Source organism: Falco peregrinus, chromosome 11 (genome assembly GCF_023634155.1).
Source record: "Falco peregrinus isolate bFalPer1 chromosome 11, bFalPer1.pri, whole genome shotgun sequence".
NCBI classification, from domain to species: domain Eukaryota; kingdom Metazoa; phylum Chordata; class Aves; order Falconiformes; family Falconidae; genus Falco; species Falco peregrinus.
The window spans coordinates 24979079-24994532 of record NC_073731.1 but is presented as its reverse complement, the minus strand read 5'-3'; the positions used below and the strand labels follow the sequence as shown (position 1 = coordinate 24994532).

General features: G+C 42.7%; 1 protein-coding gene across 1 annotated transcript in view; it reads right to left on the bottom strand.

Moving 5' to 3' along the window:
* Positions 1–15454, bottom strand: part of TGFB2 (transforming growth factor beta 2) — a 65586-nt gene that overhangs the window by 14308 nt on the left and 35824 nt on the right. Inside the window, exon 2 of the mRNA XM_005241855.4 lies at positions 8923–9086. Coding sequence (XP_005241912.1) covers positions 8923–9086 — 164 coding nt within the window. The remainder of the gene's footprint in view (positions 1–8922; positions 9087–15454) is intronic.

Here is a 15454-nt window from a genome sequence, read left to right as displayed (position 1 = left end):
AATTTAATTATTTTGCTCAGATTTTCCTTTGCCTACTCCCATTCTGATATATACAGGCAGCTAAAGCTGCGGATAACCCAATGAACACATTAGTGGATGTATTCTATACAATAACCACTGAGAGGAAATGCCAGAACAGCCCATCTTCATGACTCATTATGCACTCAAAAGGAAAAAAAATGACAGAAAGACACACTGGTTCTTTCAAACTAGAGCTCCAGAACAGCAACTTGTTTAGTTTATTTCAGATTTGATGGTCTGGCCAATAACTACTTTTAGTCTTCTACAGTTACCACAATCAAATGCAGAAGGATAGGAAAATTAAGTATAATTTACAGTGAAATAGCTTTGGCTAATAAATTCATCACCTCCCCAGCAAGCAAACAAACAAAAAACTGAATGTGGTTCAGCAGTGACAATACACAGGCTGATGCATCAATGACATACATCTGCTGCCGCCAAGAAAACCCTAAGACACACATCAAAGGCCAAGCTTTAGCAATAACAGGGGCATTTTACAGCTGGGTTTGAGAATTATGGTCACCAACTGTTATGAAATATTTTTGATGACTTACGGTTTCTTAAAACAAGTTGATGAATTTTCAAAATGTAGTAAGATCATACGGCCACTTAAAAATACCTACTCTGCCTGCTTGCATTGCCCTGGAACTTGGGATGGTCACTGCTGACAGCCAGCATGACTTCTGCAATCACTGAATAGCAGTAAACATGGCATTATCTTGTAAAAACCTGCTATTAATCTGTTTTTCCTCTCCTTTCATTCTGCACTGCCTGATCTCCTCTCTCCAGATGCTGTTGGCTCCCTGATAATTTCCTTCCTTCCCTTCTCTTCTCTCTCACTTCAGACTCCTGCGATGTTCTTGTGTATTACATCTTGGCAGGCTCACTAATCTTTCTCTTACTTATCAGTCATTATCCATGGTTTCCATTGGTACTTCAAGGGCCTTTTAAAATAATGGAAATAACCTGACATGTACTTGTGAGCTCAAAGTAAATAGGTCCAAACAATGAGATCCAGTGGTAAATGATGTGCTAATGCCGGTTAACATCAGAGCAGAGATAAATTCAGCTATGCACAACGTCATGGCTGGAAACTGCCATTTAGAATAACCTCTTCTGAACCAGAAGAAACCTGTAGGGGACTCCAGCCTAACCCTCTGCAGAAGAATAACCAGATTCCCAAGGGCTGCACATGCAGCCGCTTGTGTTTTCCAAATTCTTAAGTACTATTCACCCTACTGAAAGATTCACTTGCTGCCTGCTTCCAGATTTCAAAGGTCTCCTCAGACAGCTCTCAGGAACTTCATCCAGCCCTTTCTGAAGCTTAAAGTTAAAAAATGACCATGCTAATTCTCAATCCTTTCTCACTGCCCAGTTGAGTTTGAGGTCTTTGATCCTATCTTGGACACAAGCATAAGCAAACATTTAATTATGTTGCAAACCTCTCTAGTTTCTTACTCATTATACATATGTTGTAAAGTGCAAAGCCTCCGTATAGTACCTTTTGCCAGATAATTGGGAATCTCCTACTTATCAAAATTTTAGCTACTTATCACCACTAGTGCAGGAGACTGACTCTGTATTTTTTCAAAAATTCTCTGTGCGAATTTTCAAGCTTTTCTTGTAACTGCTTCTGCAAAACAGCAATTCAGCGCCATCAGCGCTATGGAGTAAAAAGGGCTTTACAGCCCCCCTGCTTATCAATGGAAGCTTTTCCATTACTTGTAAAGGTCTCTGAATCAGGCTCAAACTGAAGGCAGAATCTTCAGAGACTAGTATATGAGATGGAGAGTTCCTGCCAAAATACAAAGGTATGGAGTACTTGACAAAGTTTAAAAAAAACCCCATAGCTCAGATCCATCTGCTCAGAACTTGCCAGACACGTTCTTCATGCAAACTTGCAAATAAAAAGAACATATTGCATGCATAACCCAACCCCTTTTATATCTGGATGTGCTACAGCTGCAGTAGGATTCTCTTACAGTGTTGGCTGCTACTCACTTAAAGGTAAAAGAAGGTGAAGTGTGAGGGGGGCAAAGAGATGAGCAGCTCAAACAGGTCAAAAAGGGAGGGGAAGTCAAGTGTGTAATGGAATCACTGTGACTAACTCACTGCATCTCCCTGTGGTGAGGGGATGAGCTCTGGGAAGAGAATGGATCCTGAGAAAGGATTTCCTCTCCATTTGTTCCCCAAGCAGGGTCTTCCTCCTGCCACTGAAGATACATGTGCAGTGTAAGCTGGGGATACAGCCCTGAAGCCATTCAGTCTGACTTACGTTTAAGCAGGCAGGAAGACTTTGCATTGTATAAGCAATAAACAAGAACGGAGGGTTTGGGGTCCTCCTCCTGGAAGATTCTGAAATACTGACTGCAATTTCCTGCTGTTTAGGAGAATTTAAGATAGCTCCAAAGAAAGATTTTACATAAAATGAGGCAAAACAAAAAAATCCTGTAAACTTATCTAGCATTTAGCTTTAACTTGCCAGAGGCACATTATGTTTTATTAAAATATCAACAAAGAGGAGCCAAAGTCAACAAAAACAGAGTGGGTTCTTCTAGCCATATCCCCTAGATCCTGCAGAGTAGTCCTGTATTCATCTCCTCTTTACAGACAGATCTCCCAAGCCCTTCCTCTTCCTCGGTCCTGTCCCTAACAGCCATATCTCATGTTCACATGCATTGTACTGCAACGTGTTGTCATGCAACTTTCTTTGCTATCTGAATTTTTTGACTTACTGCTTCTTCGAAATGCTGTCTTCTTCTGCAAGGCACTCCTCTTTCTTCCTTTCCTCTTGCCAGCATTGTTTTCCGTAAGTCATGATTCTCTTGTGGTTTTCTCTTCCCACCACCTACAGGCTTCCACCCAAACCACCTTCTGTCCTCCTCCATTTTCTTCCATCATCTATTCTTTATACAGGCTTCTCCCTGAAAAAGCTTCACGTTGTTTCCTACATGTTCTCAAAACAGCAATACTCCCTTCCCCTCATCCAACGGGCTTCCTAGTGCGAGGCCAGCAAGCCAACCCGATACTCCTCAGCCCAGTAGCTACCACGCCGCAGTGCTTGCTTGAAACGTGCCCATGTCCCAGTGTAATGTGGGCTTGGCTACCCCACCAGACTGCAGCCCAAAAAGCAGGAACCCAAACCTAGTGCCTGGTTTCTGACCCATGTCCTGCATTCCTACAATCCCTATAACAAGAGCCTCAACAAATCTGTTAGCTCAGTGCCCCACATTTCTACACACAGCAGTGTTGAGCTGGGAGTACACACTGGCTCCTGCCAGTAGCGAACAGGGATATTATATACTTCTTCAAGTCGTCTTCAATAACTGCTCTGTTCCTGGCAAGAGGTGGCTGCATCTGAGACAAGCTCTCAAATCTCAGTGAATATGACACAGCGATAAATACTTCCCTTCACCCACACTCTCAGATTATTTGCCAAAGGTACTCTATACATCGTCTCCAGCATATGCACTTTTTTTAGTAAGGCATACAATATTTTGACACCCCCCCCCCCAAAAAAAAAAAAAAATATTCTGGAACAAGAAAGCAGCAATCCGACGAAAATATACTGCAAATTAACTTCCTCTGGTTGTGAGCTGTGAGCTGTTGCTGAGGGGGAACTGGGGGGAGGAGGTTGGTAGCGTAGAAAGTTATTAAGAGTAGAAAGTTATTAGGTCCACACTTTATACCAAGTTTGGCACTTCAAAGAGACCACTGTGCATTTACTGTTTAACATAACCTTGTAACCTTTCAGATCGCGAGAGTCTGGTTTCAGGATAGCAATACGTGAATTGTAAGATCCAAATATACTACTTCAGATGTGGGTCACAGCAATGGCAGTCAATTAAAATCAAATGCCCCAGGTGATATCTGTAATACAGACATCCTGTGCCAGCTCACAGCCACAAATCCTACTTCCTGGTATTTTCTTCCATGGCATTAGAGACGGCACTTTTTGGCAAGAAAAGAGAGCAAGGTCCCTCTGCTCCTGATTATACGGAGATCAGTCTGGAGTAGCTCTGCTGCAGTCAGTGTAAATTGCCTCAGATTTGCACCACAGAGATTTGGCCCAAATCTATAGTAGCTTGCTCTAAATGTATTCCCTAACTGAAAAACAAGACAAAACACTGTCTGAATTGAAAGTATTTGAACAACTGACTGTGTTTTAAATTTAAATCTGACTCATAATGGGGTAATATGTTCCACAACATCTTCCTCCTCTACCTCCAAGCGGGTAGAGAGGCCCTTAAAGAAATGGGGATTACCACTGCCTGGACGGCAGACAGTTCTTCCTAGACCCTGAGCAAGCTTCACAGAAGCCCTCGGCATGGCCTGGGCCCTCCCCAACATGGAAAGACCAAAGGTCTGCTCCTGCTTCCTTCAAATTCTTCACCACAGTCTGATGTCCCCCCTAAGGCTTTAACCTGGTGCCGTTCATTTGCTCCAACCCTGAGCTCTCCTACATCCTGTGGTATGGGTCCTCCCCATCCACAGCCTCTCAGGTACCCCCACCCACAGCAGCCTTGGAGAACGATGATGATAAAACCCAGCGCTGCGGCTGCATTTTTTGTGATGCTTTATGATGTGTTAACAAAACATGGCACGGCTTCCATAGGAAGTAATTATCAGTTGTTATTGTTTGGCCGTCTGTACATAATAAAAATACCTTAAAAACAATACCACAACACTCTCTGAATGACAGCTTTTCACCCTATGAGGGTTTCCATGCATCCAGCTTTGCAGTGATGCCTATTTATATTTTGGAATGCTTATTCATAAAAGACAAGGGTTTTTTTGAAGGGTGCAGGGACTTTATTCATAAATACAGAAGCACCTTAATAAAAGAAAGATGTGATGAAGTCTTCAAAGCAGGCAAGAAAACTGATGAACAAAGACATTCCCATAACAACTGAGCTTTATCTGATCAAATTCCAATAAAGCCTGCATTTGGCATAAATCTTTAAAAACATAGCAAGGGCCACTGGACGATGCTAAAACTTGTTTATTTAATATTATTCCTCCTCCTTCCTCCAAAAGTAGTTTATCCTCTTAATATTTTCTGAAAACTTGGTGCACGTTGAGAAGCGCATTGAGTGAACGTGGTGCAGTGGAAGGATGACAGAAATGCGGGAGAGCACTTGACACATCTGAGGCCACTTCCTTCCCTCCAGCTTCCCACTCTCCAATGTGCTGATGATCAGTAGCACCACCAGCAGATTAAACTCTCCCTTTCGGGCAGAAGAAACAACAGAAAAGATAGTGCCTTTAAAGAATTTAATTCTCTGTAACTTCACTTAAGCAGAGCCAAGAAGAGACAAAAGCTTTTATACCAGCCTTATGAAAGAAACTTCATTCCTAGCTCTGTGAGTTCTATTATTTTCCACCCTAAGACTACTTAATATGTGCACTGCGCTTCCCATCTGCACAGGAACACACAAATGTGGTTGCCTAATCCTTAAATACCAAGATAAGTACTCTGGGTGAAAACAGACATTAAAGAAACTGTTTCTGCTCTTGTGGATTACCACTTGCCCACTGGCTTCGTGGATGCATCCAGGACACCTCCATGAGAATTAATCTTAAGGACCCACTGCCCATAGAATCCTGGGGCGTAGCAAACCTGGCAAACAGATCCACAACTACTCGCTCCCAGCATAAATACAATGGGGTGCTCTCTGCTCCAAACCTGCCTCTGAGGTGGAAACAGGGTCCTGTTGCTGCTGCACTGAGGGCTGGGAGCGAGGGGCCATGGCCCTGGCTCACCACACCAAGAGGTCCCAGACTGCCTTCCCAGAGTCAGTGCAAACAAGGGCTGCAGGAAAACACAAAGTCCTTTTCTGATGTGGTTTGGAAAAGGCAGCCAAGTATAGCCCAAGGAAAGCTTAGCTGAAAAGGTGCAGTCTTGCATTTCTTTTTTCATTGTAAGGGGTAGATCTGTAAGGTCAGAGGACCACACAAAGAAAGAATCAGGAGGAGAAACAAAATATTTATATTCTGCTTGCTTATTTTTTCCATTTACCCTGCACATCTGCCTCTAGCTGTTCCTAAAACAGTCCTTCAGAGTAATATTGTCTCTTCTGCACCAGTGGTATATACATCACTACTAAATTGCCACCGGAATAAATCAGAAAGTGCTTGGAGAGCAGTTAGGAGACTTCCATGTGTTCAGGGATGGCCACTTTCACAGTGAATCACTACAAGAGAGCTCTGAGTCTCTCCAGAGGACTTCTGCTCCTCTCTTCCTGCTTGACTGAGGAAGATGAGGGGACATGGGAACAACCATTCCCTGAAACTGCAGGTATGAGAGGAATTTCAAAAACCCTTATCAAGAAGATCTCAACAAAGCAAAAGACTAGGCAACCCAACACTTGGTGAGAGGAAAAAACCCCCAAACAACCTGATTATTAAATGTTGCTTATGCAAGATGAAAAACCACATTGTTCCTTCTGGGTACAACAGCCCTGGCAAGCCCAGCACACATCTCACAAGACAGGAAGCAGTGTTTATGCATGGACATGGAGCGGTGCCTGCACATGCCAACTCCTCTGCAAGGCTCACTCTCCATGCGTGGCTTTTCATGCTGGAAGCAAAGATACCCGAGTAAGTCTTCAGCCCTTACAGAATGTACTTGTCTCTCCCACTTCCACCAAAATGAGCATCTTCCTCATTCTCCTCTTTTACCACCCATGTTTGTACTTTCCTCCACTGCTAGACACTCCTATCTGCACTATCAATATGTTATTACACAGCCCTGAAACTCCTCTAGCATCACTGTTGCACCAATGCCTCCTACCCATCCTTCCTCACTGTCAGCATCTTAGATCTTCTTTCTAATCTCTAAAATTCATATACTAAGTTCTAGGATGCTTTCTATAGCACTGTTCTATCTACGTCACAGAATCAGAGAACATCTCCAGTTGGAAGGGACCCCTCAGGATCATGGGTCCCTCCCCTTCAATTTCTCCTTGCTTTTGCTTTCCTGTTAAACACTGCCTGCTAACTCCAGGCGTTGTGATGGACATCAGATGCAGCAGTATTTAGGTACTCTGATGCTCTCACAGTAGAGCTGGCAAGGAACCTGTGCAGTTCAGACTGGCCATCACAGAGCTGTAACACCTCCCTGACAAGGTCTTGGGAAGAGCTGCATACAAGATTGCAAGAAATAAATATGACCAAAGGGGCAAGAAAACAACCAGCTTAAGGCAGCTACAGGAACTTGTAAGTAAGCAAAGCAGAGAGAGGAACTAACAGGCAGCTCTTATCATTTTAACAGGTGCTCTGCAAGGGAAATGCTCCCAAGACAGCCTGTCACTCCACAGGCAAAGGAGCAAAGTAACACACCTAAACCATGCCTGGCACAAACACTCAGAGCTTGCTGCCTTTGGCTTGCCTGTTACATGCTGGAGAAAAGACCGAATCCTACAATAACCTGCACTGATTGCTCACCTAACACTTCTCTCGGTATGCCTCACCCAGCCTAAAAAAAGCCCAACCTACCATACTCACCAGCTATATATTTATCTAAAGGACCCAAGTACCTGCCCTGGATGCAGGTGTCAGTCCTTTCCATGGGTACAGGCTTGCCAGAGTCAGGCTCTCTCAAATAAGCTCCAGCTGTTTCTCATCACAAGGCAAAATCCCAGCCAAGCAAAGGCCCTTTCTTCCATACCTCCACTGAACCCTTTGTGTCCCACGTTCCTCAAACGCAGAAAGGCAATGAACTGAGCTCAGGCAACCACAGCTGTACTCCTTTCAGGTGACTAACAGCTCTCAAAAGTAGAACAACAGAAAGCCCAGAGATGCCATCAACTCCTTTTAAGATGTCTGAACAGTGAGGTCAAGCCAGAACATACAATCGTTTCAACAGGCTGGTGTAGCAGCATCACAGGGACTTATTGTGTAATTCTCTTTGATGACTATTACATGTAATTGACACCAGTGACTCTCGTTAGAATGTTCCTAACTTGCTCTTTTAACTAATGAGACGTTATTTACTCAACTTTTCAGCCAGCCTGTCCTTGGGAAGGAAGGCAGTCAGATCACAGTCATGAAGTCAAGTGTCCAGTAACCACCTGTGGACCTGAACCACATTCAACTGGGAATCAGGCTTCTCCTACTTGAGCATGTGACCTCAAATTGCCCCCGTCTCTGCTCCAGGTTTGGCTTGCACTTGACCAGACCAGGCAGCAGGAGGTGAATATTGAAAGTAAGGGAGAAGACTAATTCGAATTTGTACCCCACTGGATTTGAACTGAATTCTACAGCGCTGCAAACCCAGGACAGTGCTCTGGCATAGCTATTGAGGGCAGCAACATCCGAATCAGTGAGGGGCTCAATGCACTTTTACAATGCACTTTTACATCAATCTTACCAACACTTAGGAGTGAGGGAGTTAAGGGGTCATTTTCTTCCTCACTCCTCGATCCCTGAATTGTCCACTCCCTTGCCTCAATCCTTGGGCTACTATACAGAAGCCAGGTCTGAAACTACAAAGCTTTGAAACTCAATTATTAACATTGCCATTTCTGCGAGGAATGGTTAGCAGGCTTCTGCTGAACACAGGCCAGGACAGGAATTTGACTTCTGCGTAAATGACAGTCCAGACCAGGTGCTGGGAGACAGAGATCCTGGGGATGACTTGGTAGGGGATAGAACAGACGTCAAATATTATATGCTGAAACTCTGGAGTCCTGAGGCACAATTGCTAGAAAAAGTTTGCACATCTCAGCTTCATGTGATTTTTCAATAAAGTTCCTTTCTATGAAAGGCATGGGAAATAAGAGGCTGCTTTGAAAAGATGGGACTCAACCGCTTCTCCTCGTGATTTGTTCCACTAGATACGTACAAGGTGGGTTTGCTGCAGAGAGACAGGGAGCTGACGCACATGAGGTACCACCATACCTGGTACAGCTCTATCCGCTGCTCCGAGACCCGCGCCTTCGAGTTCTGCAGGCGGAAGACCCTGAACTCAGCCTTCACCAAGTTGGAGGCATTCTTCTCCATTGCTGAGACATCAAATCTGACGATTCGGAAATAAAGGCTGTAATAGCTCGGCGGGATGGCATCTGCAAGAAGGCAGTGTGATTTTATTATTTTTTTTTAATCATAAAACACATTGTTCTGTCAAACAGTGTAATACAAGACAGCCTCAGTAAGGGAAATATCTGTAGCATGATTCAGTTTCCAATGGCCAATTTAATATTATTAACAATTTAATAAAAAAACCAAAAAACCAAAAAAACAACCTGCTCCACATGTGTTTGATTATGGGAATACCATATTAACAGAGATTAACAACTATTTCCAGCTCTATTTCAGGTCATGCATTTAAACCTCTCCTCTTTCAACATACTGGTGGAAAATCCCAGATACTTATAAAAGGGGAAAGAATCATAGTAGTTGGTATCTGGCAAATGCCTTCAGACATGCACGGAGTTCACAGGGATCTGCTAAGATGACAGGTAACAGCAGCTCATCAACCTGCGCATCTCTGAAGTCCACTTCCCCTAGAATATAGAGCATCTAGCCAGCTTCAGGTTTAGTTTTGTATTTAGTTATTAAAGGATTCCACCAGAACAATATTTTCATTCCGATTATAGTGGCACGGGCAGGAAGAGAAGAAGAAAAGGAGGGAAAAGACAAGTGGATAGTAGACGTTATAAATGGAATTACATGAATTTTGACCACTTGGAAGCTGTGAAAGCCATAAACATGACCACCCCTCGCTATATAACGGGGGAAAGCAAGAAAACCAGGAAAATGGACTCAAGCCATTAAATATTAAACATGTTAAACGTATCAGTTGAGGTTTCAGAAGTGTGTGTTCCTCCTTGTGAGCCAGAGACCCCCGCGCAAGGCTGAGCACCTCCACATTCCCCCAGGCCCTGCCGCCTGCCCTGCTGCCCCTGCTCCACCAACGCAGCCACACTCCCGGGGGATTCCAAACAACTCGAAGGCCCTGATAAAAATCTCTGTTCAAACCAAAGGAAAAACTTCCTTTTCTCTTACAGTGGGAAACTGAAGTGGGTAAAGAGAAAAAAGAAAGAGGACCATTGCATTGTGTGTGTGTGTATTTTCAGCTGAGAAAGCAAAGCTTGCTGGCTTCCTCAGGACCTCGCCAGCAGGAAGATGTCAGGTAATTATCACAAAACATGAAGTTTTCCCACTAGTCACGTAGCTCAGGATTCAGCACACAGTGGCAGGAGATGACAATCTCAACATTAGGGAGGTGAGCAGTTCAGCACCCATGGAAGATCCAGGCCTTGCCCAAAATCCCAGCAAGGCCTGCTGCTCCACTGCCTCCCTCGGCTATCCAGGCCATTAATCCAGGCATCTATCAATCAAATAAAGTACCTTCTTCTGGAAGATATCTAATTCTTAATGGATACAATACACACAAGTTATCATTTCTGTGTAAAGAAATGGTAGAACGCAAGTCCAGTACATTTACCTTCGTTTCTAACTACTAATGATTAAAGGTAGTTGGAAGAAATCCTTAATAATATTTATTCATATCAATAAGACATATTAAAGACTTTCTTCCAAATATTTAATATTTGGCTGCTATTACCAGAACTTTTGAGCAATGCAGCAGCTCCTGGCTACACAAGGGAACACCACTCACAGCTAAATATTTAATAACCAGTTTGTTGTAGCTTTTTGAATAATTCCAAGTTCAAACTGCCTACAAAATAAATAGCAAATACAAGTCACACAAGGAATAAAGCAAATTTATTCTGTCTTCACAAAATTCAGAAACACGCTTCCTCTACATAATTGAGCCAAAACCTCTTCTTCAAATGATCAGAGGTAAAAATTCCTAAAAGTAATCCTAGCTGTGAGAAAATTTTGATTATAAAGAAATAATCTTGGCCTCAACTGTAGATGCATTATAAGTGAGAGATGACAAGTTTGCAAAATACTTTAAAAAAATCCTCTGAAAGAGTACTTCCCAAAGCAGACCCTCAGTATGGTCAAATGGGTAAGAGGTATAAATATGAACAGGAAGCCCCAGGCTTCCTGATGATCCCATTTAAATAAAGAAACGAAAAAAAAGGTTTTCAAATTTTCACACCTGCAGTGCTCAAAAATAAACTCCAGGACATCATGATCAGTATTCTTGCCTGTCAGCCTTACTGACAGAAAACTGCTACAATCTTACAGTGGGAAGAACTCAAAGGAAAAAAAAGGATGCAAATTACCCCGGTGTGATAAATGCTGTTGTTTTGCAAAAGCCATGGGGCTGGTGTCTCAAAATACCAACTAAAAGTCTTCTGAGAAAAGCTTAACTTTATGCACTGATGATCTTAATTACAATACATTTTGCAAATTCTTATAAAAGCTACTCAGTTCAGAGATTATATCCTCATCTAAGAGAGAAATAATCTCTTCAATTTACTTTTCTGCTATAGGAAACTCTGACGCTACTATTTGTTCTTCAGCCAAACCTAATCCTACTAGGAATATAATTTGGCATAATAATACGTATATATAAGATTGATGCTTCCAGATGAGTTGTAACTTGTCCTTCCCTGTCATTTATTTGAGGCATCAACCTACCAATTCATTCCCTCTGGACAAGCCAAACTAGCAGCCAGCCACTTGCCCTGGCACAGACGAACCCTGTCCAACTTGACTTTACTTCAGATTGAAAAGTCCTATTTAACTCTCAGCCTTATTTATATTTGGCTTCTAACTTATTTCTAGAACTTTCTTGTGCTATATTTGCAGCCTTTTTTTCACTTTCTATGTTTTAGAAACTGTATAATACAAATCTGTGAATATGTATCTGAACGGATTTTCCTGATCCATTTCTGCCTTTACATTTTTTTCTCTTTCATATATAAAGAAGATAGAGAAGGAATATTCTTTCAGTGTGCATGTTTTTGTGTTTGCATATGTGCATTCGTATACACAGTGAACGAGTATTTACCTTCCACTGGAAGGCAGGCATGGGACACCCACCATGAATAAGAATGAATTCTTGTCTTACAGGAGTTTCATCTCTCCTACAAGATTGTTTGATACCTTGCAAAAACCCACATAAGAAATTTGATTTCTTTATTCCATCATTTACAATGGTATCCATGGGAAGTCAATTCAGGAAAAGGCATTATTCAAGGATAACTGAAAAAAATGTGGGTTTTTTTACCAGCTGGAACCCTTCCTCTGAAAAAGAATGGCTGACTGCAGAATTGGGGTTTACATGAAAATTAATCAACATTAAGACTGAGAATTGAGACTTGCAACTTTTTTAAGGGAATGGAAAGAACCCTATGGAGTCTACAAAGTTTTGAATTAGCCTTTAAGTGATCACAGATGCTGCAATTTATCTCTCTTTGTGACTCCACCTTAACCTGACAGTTGTATCAATGCAGACTCAGTTGGATACCTCTGGACTCCCCTCTGGTTTTGGCCCAATGGCTCCAGTAGACGCCAGGATGACTCTGACCAAGTTAGTGTGCAAACACAGTTACCCTGCTACAGACTAGACTCCTTAAGTATTCTTTGAACCATTATCATTAATGAGTAGAATTAAATCAATATGTTTCCTGTAGCTAGGAAAACACAGATTTCTTTTGTTTTGGAGAAAGGGAATAGTAAATGCAATGAAAGATTCCATTTTTATCATCTTTAAATTATTCATTAATTCAACCCTCAAAAAACTGAAGACTTCCAGCTGTAATAATCGCAATCACAATCAACACAGCACAGTTGAGACTAGAGTTATAAAAAACAGTTGGAGAAGGTGCAAGCAGCATCCCTCCTTCTCCCTCTAGCCTGCTGAACATCGAGCATCGTAAGTTTAGCTTTTTTACTCTTTTTTTCTTCCTCCTCCACCCCCCACTCCCCAAACAAGCTGAAATGTCATTAGCTGCTTTACACAGAACAGTCCAAACTGCCAGGTTAAATTGCGTTCTGCTATGTGAGTGTTTTAAGTGCATAAGGACATTGTGGTTTCTGTGCGTCTTACTGATGTTGTCCGACATCCAGCATCCTCTAAGCTCCTGTGCCAGCAACTAGGACAGAAAGCAGCCCTGCTCTGACAGAGCAGAAAAGCACTGAATAGGAGGGGTGCAGGAGACCTATCCCAAAATACTCAAGTCTGAAGTATTGCTCCAGGCTGGAGCATCATCAACAGGACAGACTGAACACATCCTCTAACTGACCATCCAGGACAGCACACAGACCCCCAGGCATTGCTGCTGGGAGATGAGTGAGATGGAGTCAATCTCCCTTAAAACAGAAGTGCAAATGGAAGGAGTTTGTTTCATGCTGGAGATGTTCCCCAAATCAGGAATCTCCTGCATAAAAGGATGACATTTTGGCCTTCCACAGTTCTGTTTGATGAACTAAGCCCTGCATTTTCACAGATTTCCTCACAAGTACTGCGTGTACTGACATTTCAGGAGAAACAAAACACTGTTTGACACAGCTATTCTGTGTTGGGCTTTCGTTCTGGCGAAGAAAAGACCTAAGTTCAATTGCATCCAAACGAGACTTTTTTTCCCCTCTGAATTTTCATTTCTGCTATTGAAACCAAAAAAAAAAAATCAATTATATGTGCAGCCCAAGTTAGGAAATGTAAACAACTTTTCTTTTCTCATTGGAAGAGGCCAGACAGGCCGACTTCACACATACACCCACACTGGAAAGGCTGAGAGCTTCAAACTAATCCTTCCATCAAGGGCTTGTAATAAATGCTCCAAAGATTTATTTTTACTCCCTTTTGTGTTTATTAAACTTTGGAGGGTTTCTTTTCCTTTTTCTTTTCTTTCTGGTGCTTTGCCCATTCTTTATTACGGCAGCTACAAAACATGGAGTGCCCTTTTCTTCTCGCCCTCTTTTTTTTTTTTTTTTTTCCCTCCTCATCTTTCTAACTGCAGTACATGAATGACCATGTAGTAGGCTTTGAAGCAGCACATGCAAATATTTATATGAGTAGCTTGATTGTTATTAAATGCAGTTGTTATGATTCCCATGCTCTGGCAAACTTCCCTAACCCCTCTAACTATTAGGACCGTTTAGGCTGTTTAGATTTCAGCTCACTGATAGCAAATCCTAAGGTTTTTTTTTTTTGTAACAAGCAACATAATGTGACCTTGTCTCTCCCCCGTGTGAATTTTACTCTCTGCTCAACATACAGGTCCCTGCCACAAGCCAGGTCCGGCTTCCTTTAAGGACATCCAGCCATGGTAAGTGAAGTAGCATGTGCAAGACTGCTGGAAGGATGGGCAGTTTGTCAGCTGTACCAGCACATCTTTCCAGCAGGATCCCGTCCTTCCTGTCAGGCACACTCAGGTCACAAATCCTCTCCTCTTTTCCAGGGGAAGTCTCTCCAAGAAATTAGAAACTTGTTTAATGCATCTGGGCTCCCAAAGCCCACGGATAATTACTCTGCTCACCCCTCCTGACCCTGACGTGACTGCTGAATCCTGCTGGAAACTGCCTCTCTGCAATGAAAGGGGATATATAAATACAGTGAACCAAATTATGGAGGCCTACAGGTTATATTTGGGAACTGGGATTGGCCCTCAGAGGTAAATCAGTTGTACATCAGCTTTCCATTAGCTCTGAAACTTTATCCTGCTGTGACATTAAGTTATGAGCACATCCATTAGCTAATCAGTGCTCTTGGACAGAAACACTTGTGCTGCTCTCCACTCCGACATTCGCTTCCAGCCTCTTGCAGCAAGCTTTCAGAGTCAGATGGTACAAAAGCAGTGTAGGAAACTTACTCCAATATTCCAGTTTTTACCTACAAAGCTGCCAATGAGCAAGTACCTTTATTTGTCATAAACCATTTGCTATTGAGGAGGGAAAGGGCACTGAAAGTCACAAAAAAACCTGCCAGGAACACATGACGGATAAGGTTTCCAGCTGAGGCCCAACGACTCTGGAGCAGCTCTTCTAGCAGAACAGGGTATGTGTGCACCTAGAGCGCAATGTGAGACACAATGTCTGCTATTGCACCTATTTCTGGTGAAGAACCCATGCTATGGTGAAGAACCAGCAGCTACGGATCTTCCACTGAATGATCCCTAGATACATAATTTATTCATGGCAAAGGGGCACGCATGGTTCTCAATTCCACATTTCCTGATAACTTCAGTCTTGCTATTTACTGCATGTGGATATGCCGACACTTAACAAGACAGACAGACAGGCATACATAGAGGAAAAAAGCTTTCTTCATCAGCAAGAAAACAGATTGGGGATCCAATTGCTGGATGACCCTTGAGCATTACAACAACTGAAGACTGAAACCTGAAAGCACTTCCCTCTTTTACCCCCAATACTGACCCCTGGACCTCTCCCTGCACGCACACAGGGAAGCCTCCGTACAGCTTCACTTACCCAGTGGATTTTAGAGTGAGGCAATTCCTCTTGTAGAAAAAACAAAGAACCAAAACCTCACTCCTACACGGACTCC